This window comes from Otolemur garnettii, unplaced genomic scaffold, assembly GCF_000181295.1.
Source record: "Otolemur garnettii isolate 467f Iridium unplaced genomic scaffold, OtoGar3 scaffold00007, whole genome shotgun sequence".
NCBI classification, from domain to species: domain Eukaryota; kingdom Metazoa; phylum Chordata; class Mammalia; order Primates; family Galagidae; genus Otolemur; species Otolemur garnettii.
The window spans coordinates 10002150-10008555 of record NW_003852402.1 but is presented as its reverse complement, the minus strand read 5'-3'; the positions used below and the strand labels follow the sequence as shown (position 1 = coordinate 10008555).

The 6406-nt window shown below is 44.2% G+C and overlaps 1 protein-coding gene across 1 annotated transcript in view; it reads left to right on the top strand.

The window, feature by feature from the left end:
• Positions 1 to 6406, top strand: part of EIF3L (eukaryotic translation initiation factor 3 subunit L) — a 32907-nt gene that overhangs the window by 5910 nt on the left and 20591 nt on the right. Inside the window, exons 4-6 of the mRNA XM_012814182.2 lie at positions 360 to 439; positions 5314 to 5375; positions 6108 to 6177. Of these exons, the coding sequence (XP_012669636.1) occupies positions 360 to 439; positions 5314 to 5375; positions 6108 to 6177 (212 nt within the window). The remainder of the gene's footprint in view (positions 1 to 359; positions 440 to 5313; positions 5376 to 6107; positions 6178 to 6406) is intronic.

Here is a 6406-nt window from a genome sequence, read left to right as displayed (position 1 = left end):
GTGGTTAGGACTCCGGCTACATACACTAGGGCTGGTGGGTTTGAACCCAGCCCAGGCCTGCTAAAACAACAATGACAACTACAACAACCAAAATAGCTGGGCAGTGCGTCAGGCGCCTGTAGTCCCAGCTACTTGGAAGACTGAGGCAAGAGAATAGCTTTAAGCCCAAGAGTTTGAGGTTGCTGTGAGCTGTGGCACCATGGCACTCTACTGAGAAAGACTGAACGGCAGAGTTGGGTTGAGGGACTCTGGCCCCAGCTCTGTTTGTCTGAGCCTGAGTTCTCCATTGTAAAATGCAAAGGTTGGTGCTCTCCCAGTCCATCTTTTGCAGTTCTAGAATTTTTCTGCTTGGTTTTCAGCTGGACTAAGCTGACTGAAAGATTCTTCAAGAATACACCTTGGCCTGAGGCTGAAGCCATCGCTCCACAGGTTGGCAATGGTACGGGTGAGCTCTTAGTCTCTGTGCTGGATGGGATCTTGTGGCTGGGGGTCGTTAAAAAGATCAGGAGGTCTCTGTCTTGCTCACTGTTTTGTTTGGAGGCTCAGGTGGAGTGGGCCCTTAGTAAAATGACGTGTGGAATGAAAGCTGGGTAATTTTTTTGTTTGTTTGTTTTTTTGAGACAGAGCCTCAAGCTATTGTCCTTGGTAGAGTGCTGTGGCATCACAGCTCACAGCAACTTCCAACTCCTGGGCTCAAACGAGTCTCCTGCCTCTGCCTCCCAAGTAGCTGGGACAATAGGCGCCCGCCACAACACCCGGCTATTTTTTGATTGCAGCCGTCGTTGTTTGGTGGGCCTGGGCTGGATTTGAACCCATCAGCTCAGGTGTATGTGGCTGGTGCCTTAGCCGCTTGAGCCATAGGCACTGAGCCAAGGCTAAGTAATTTGATGTAGTAATCCCTCTTACCTGATGGAAACTGAAATTGAGACCTTTGACCTGGCTCATTCCCACCCCCTCTAATTATTTGGAGGTCAGTTTGGCTGTTCTGGAGTGGGCTCTCTGGCTTCTCTCGTTACCTTTCTTAGCTGATGTCCTTTAGATGGGTGTGCTAGGTGAATCCAGCTTCGTTATTTGCATGTGGGTATACAGCTGTCTCAGCATTAATATTTATGAAAAAACCATCTCCCCCCCCCCTTTGATTATCTTGAAAACAGTTATTCTTGTAAGCATTTATTTTTGGACTTTTAATTCTGTTCCGTTGATCAGTCAGTCTGTCCTATCCTTGTATTATGCTTTCTCAATTACTGTAGCTTTGTAGTAAATTTGGAAATTGGATGTGTAAGTCCTCTATCTTAGTTTTTTTTTTTTAAGAGACAGAGTCTTACTTTGGCATCATAGCTTACAGCAACCTCCAGCTGTTGGGCTTAGGTGATTCTCTTGCCTCAGCCTCCCTAGTAGCTGGGACTACAGGTGCCTGCCACAATGCCTCGTTATTTTTTTGTTGCAGTTTGGCTGGGGCTGGATTTAGACCCTCCACCCTCAGTATATGGGGCCCGCACCCTACTCACTGAGCCACATGCGGCGCCCTATCTTAGTTCTTTTTCCAGATTTTTTTTGGCTCTTCTGGGTCCCTTAGATTTCCTTGAGTATTTTGAGATCAACTTGGTTTCTGCAAAGTAGCCAGCTGGGATTTTAATGGGAATTGCATTGAATCTGAAGTTCAATTTGGGGAGTATTGCCATCTGAGCAATATTAAGTCCTCTATTATCGTGCCATTTATTTAGGGCTTCAGTTTTTTTCCCCCTAACCACCTGACCACTAGAGAGATCTGTTAATCATTGTCTGACCACAGGTTTAAAAGTCATTCTGAAGTATTTTCTCTATTGCTCAAATGTTATAATCTCTAACATTTTGCCTATAAGATAGAATTTTGGCTTGGCGCCTGTGGCTCAAGTGGCTAAGGCACAAGCCACATATACCTAAAGTGGCGGATTCAAATCCAGCCCGGGCCCGCCAAACAACAGTGATGGCTGCAACCAAAAAATAGCTGGGTGTTGTGGCTGGCGCCTGTGGTCCCAGCTACTTGGAAGGCTGAGGCAGGAGACTGGCTTGAGCCCAAGAGTTGGAGGTTGCTGTGAGCTGTGATGCTATGGCACTCTACCCAGGGGGATAGCTTGTCTCAAAAAAAAAAAAGAAAAGAAATAGAATTTGGGAGGCGGCGCCTGTGGCTTAGTAGGTAAGGCGCTGGAGGGTTCAAACCTAACCCTGGCCAAACTGCAAAAAAAAAAAAAAAAAAGAAATAGAATTTCGTGTCTATTAAGAAAAACAGGAGTCTCATGATTAGATTATAAACAGGTTAAAAATTCAAAGGACTCGTAGAAAAGGAGGAGATCTGGTATAAAAATCTTCCCTCCTCTGTCCCAAGTTTTCAGTTTCTGTCTATGAAAACAACTAGTGTTGGCTTGGCACCTATAGCTCAAATAGCTGGGGCACCAGCCAAATACACCAGAGCTGGTGGCATTTGAATCCAGCCCAGGCCTGCCAAACAACAATGACAGCTCCAACCAAAAAATAGCCAGGTGTTGTGGCAGCCACCTGTAGTCCCAGCTACTTGGGAGGCTGAGGCAAGAGAATTGCTTAAGCCCTAGAGTTTGGGCTGAGATGCCATAGCACTCTATGGAGGGTGACATAGTGAGACTTTGTCTCAAAAAAAAAGAAAACAACTAGTGTTAACATTTTCTTGTTTATCCTTTCTATAATATTCTGTGCATATGTAAGCAAATAAGGATAATTCTTTTGTTCTTTTTAACATACACAAAATTTCCTTTTTCTCCTGTTTTTTTTTTTTTTCTATCTATATTTTTGGAGAATGTCTTGCATCTCCAAGAGTTCCCAAGACCACCCCCAGGTTTGATGATTTGCTAGGACTCAACATATAGTTGTACCCACATTTATGAGGATTTACAGCAAAAGGATACAAATCAGAATCAGCAAAGGGGAAAGGCACATGGGGCAAACCATGGAGGACACCAGGTAACAACCTCTGAGAATCCTCCCCCAGTGAAATCACATGGGACACTTAGTTACTTCAGCAGCAGATTATGACAACACACGTGAAGTGTCTATCAGGGAAGTTCATTACATACTCACAGTCCTGGCCTTTATTGGCACCTGGTCTTGTAGGTGCCTCTCCCTATGACACACCAAAATTCTAGACTCCCAGAAGGAAAGCCATTGTTCAGCATAGGTCTTCTTATTTGACAACACCACAGACCACCTGTATCAGTTGGGGAATGGTGGGAACCCTCCCAAAATACGAGGTGCCCACTAAAAACCAACCTTGTTTTTCTTTTTTTTTTTTTTTTCCTCTTCAGTCACAAAACTACAGACAAAAACCAAACTTACAAGCAGGCATTTTTAAGGTTAGCAGTCTCAGGCCTACTGTGTTAATTCTTTTCTGCAGTTTTAATACCCCGTTTCAGTCCCTAAAGAACTTCTCTTTTCTTAATCTTTTTTTTTTTTTGCAGTTTTTCACTGGGGCAGGTTTGAACCTGCCACTCGAGGCATATGGGGCTGGCACCCTATTCCTTGAGCCACAGGCGCTGCCCTTATTCTTTCTTTTTTATTTTTTTATTTTATTTATGTTTTTTGAGACAGAGCCTCAAGCTGTCAGCCCTGGGTAGAGTGCCTTGGCATCACAGCTCACAGCAACCTCCAACTCTTGGGCTCAAGCAATTCTGCCTCCGCCTCCCAAGTAGCTGGGATTACAGGTGCTGGCCACAACACCCGGCTATTTTTTGGTTGCAGCCATCAAAATGTTTTGGCAGGCCTGGGCTGGCTTCGAACCTGCCAGCTCAGGTGTGTATGTGTCTGGTGCCTTAGCCTCTTGAGGCACAGGCACCGAGCCTGTTCTTTCTTTTTTTTTTTTTGCAGTTTTTGGCTGGGGCTGGGTTTGAACCCACCGCCTCCAGCATATAGGGCTGGCGGCGCCCTACTCCTTTGAGCCACAGGTGCTGCCCTCTCTTCTTTCTTTTTAATGGCAGTGTCATATCAATAGGATAAATTCCTTTAGGTAGGACTTCTGAATCAAAGATAATACAAGGTCTGACAATTAAGTTCACAGACTCATGAAAGTGTCACATACCTCATTGCTGTATATCACTGTGGTCACCTTTGAATTACTTACCTTGGGAAACTATACACTGATGCCAGCACCTAGTCCCCCCTTCAAAGCAATTTTGGAACTCTTTCCAGTGTGACTATCAGAGCTGTTACACACACATGAAAACACACACAATAATGAATGCCACTCAGCAAGATACTGCCCCATGTTAACACAAATACAGCTTTGAGACACTGATATACCAAGATTTTTTTTTTTTTTTGGTGGTGGTAAGACAGGATTTTATTAGACAGAAAGGAATACAGAAGGAATAAAAAGGCACCAGAGCTTCTGGCAAAGGGGAAGACCTAAGTTGGAAGTCCTGATATACCAAGATTATGGAAACTTACCTCATTGTTTTTATACCATGCTGACAACAAAAGTACGTGGTAGCTAGTTCACAAACTTAATTGTCAGACTTCATACAATGACAGCTCTGATGGTCATTCCAGGAAATGAGTTCCAGAATTGCTTTGAAGGGTAGATTAGGTGCTAGCATTGGTGCATAGCTTCCTAAGCGAAGTACTTCAAAGATGACTATAGTGATACTCGTCAATGAGGTATGTAGTATTTTTTTTAGGATGAATTTGCAAACTTAATTGTCATAGGTACGTGTATTTGCAGGGGTTTTTTTGTTTGTTTGTTTGATTTTCGAGACAGAGTCTTACTTTGTCATCCCCAATAGAGTACATGGCATCGCAGCTCACAACAGTCTCAAACTCCTGGGCTTAAGTGATTGTCTTGTCTCAGCCTCCCAAGTAGCTGGAACTACAGGGACCCGCCATAATACCCAGCTGTTTTTAGAGACATGGTCTCATTCTTGTTCAGGCTGGTCTCAAAACCTGTGAGCTCAGACAATCCACCTGCCTCGGCCTCCCAGAGTGCTAGGATTACAGGCATGAGTCACCGTGCCTGTCCTGTATTTGCAATTTTCATAGTGGCATATTGCCTTCTGTTGAGCTATTACTATTTATTTATGGGTTGGCTTATTTAAGTAATTGGATGGCAAAAAGAAATCGCTCTGACTGAGATTAAGATGAGGTTGAATGAGAAGTGGATTTTCTCATTGCATGTATTCTTGGGCATATGTATAGGAGTTTAGATGCTTAGTCTCCAAAATCCCTTTATTCCTTTCTTCTGAGGAGCTAAAATTGCCAGAAGACCCAAGTGGTTTTGTGGATTCTGAAGCACTACTCTGTCATCTCTTTCAGATGCTGTCTTCCTGATTTTATACAAAGAATTATACTACAGACACATATATGCCAAAGTCAGTGTAAGTATTTAAGTATTTAAATCTCTGTTGCTGGGCGGTGCTTGTGGCTCAGTGAGTAGGGCACTGGCCCCATATACCGAGGTTGGCAGGTTCAGACCTGGCCCCAGCCAAACTGCAACAAAAAATAGCTGGGTGTTGTGGCGGGCACCTATGGTCCCAGCTACTTGGGAGGCTGAGGCAAGAGAATCACCTAAGCCCAAGAGCTGGAGGTTGCTGTGAGCTGTGACACCACCACAGTCTACCAAGAGAAACAAAGTAAGACTGTGTCTCAAAAAAAAAAAAAACCCCCAAAAAACAGGTGGTGGAATAGATCTGCTGGACCTTGTGGCCTCCGTTCTTGTTTCACCCTGGGAGGTTGGCTGCTGCATTCCTGGCCCATTTTAGTCAAGTGTGGCCAGATGTAGCATTATCTCCTCCAGCTCCCTAGCCTTCTTTGCTTTTGTTACTATGGTTTTTCCTGAAACACTTGACCTCTCTGCTTTGCCAGATCTGCATGCCTGCTCTCTGAGGGACAGTTAAAGTCTATTGCTATAAAACCTAACTATGTGTTCCAGTGTTCAGTGCCCCTTTGAATTGCTGTAGGACTTAATCTTCTCACTGAGTGTTCTCTTGACATAGTGTGGAGAGTACACATATCAATTCTTGTTTATGTGGTATTTGTTCTTAGTCGTTGTGGTAGACGATGAATAAAACACATTTAAATATGTCTTAATGTCTCTGTTCACTTTACAGGGGGGGCCCTCCTTGGAGCAGAGGTTTGAATCTTATTACAACTACTGCAATCTCTTCAACTACATTCTTAGTAAGTCTGAGATTTGTCCAAGGGGGTGTGGTTGTAATGAGGTCCAGTATTGGCCTCTGACTCTTTTAAATAGGACTTTTTTTCCTTTGAGAGATAGGGTCTCGGCTCTGCGCCTGTGGCTTAAGAGGCTAAGGCACCAGACACATACACCTGAGCTGGTGGGTTTGAATACAGCCCAGGCCCGCAAAAACAACAATGACAGCTGCAACCAAAAAATAGCCGGGCATTG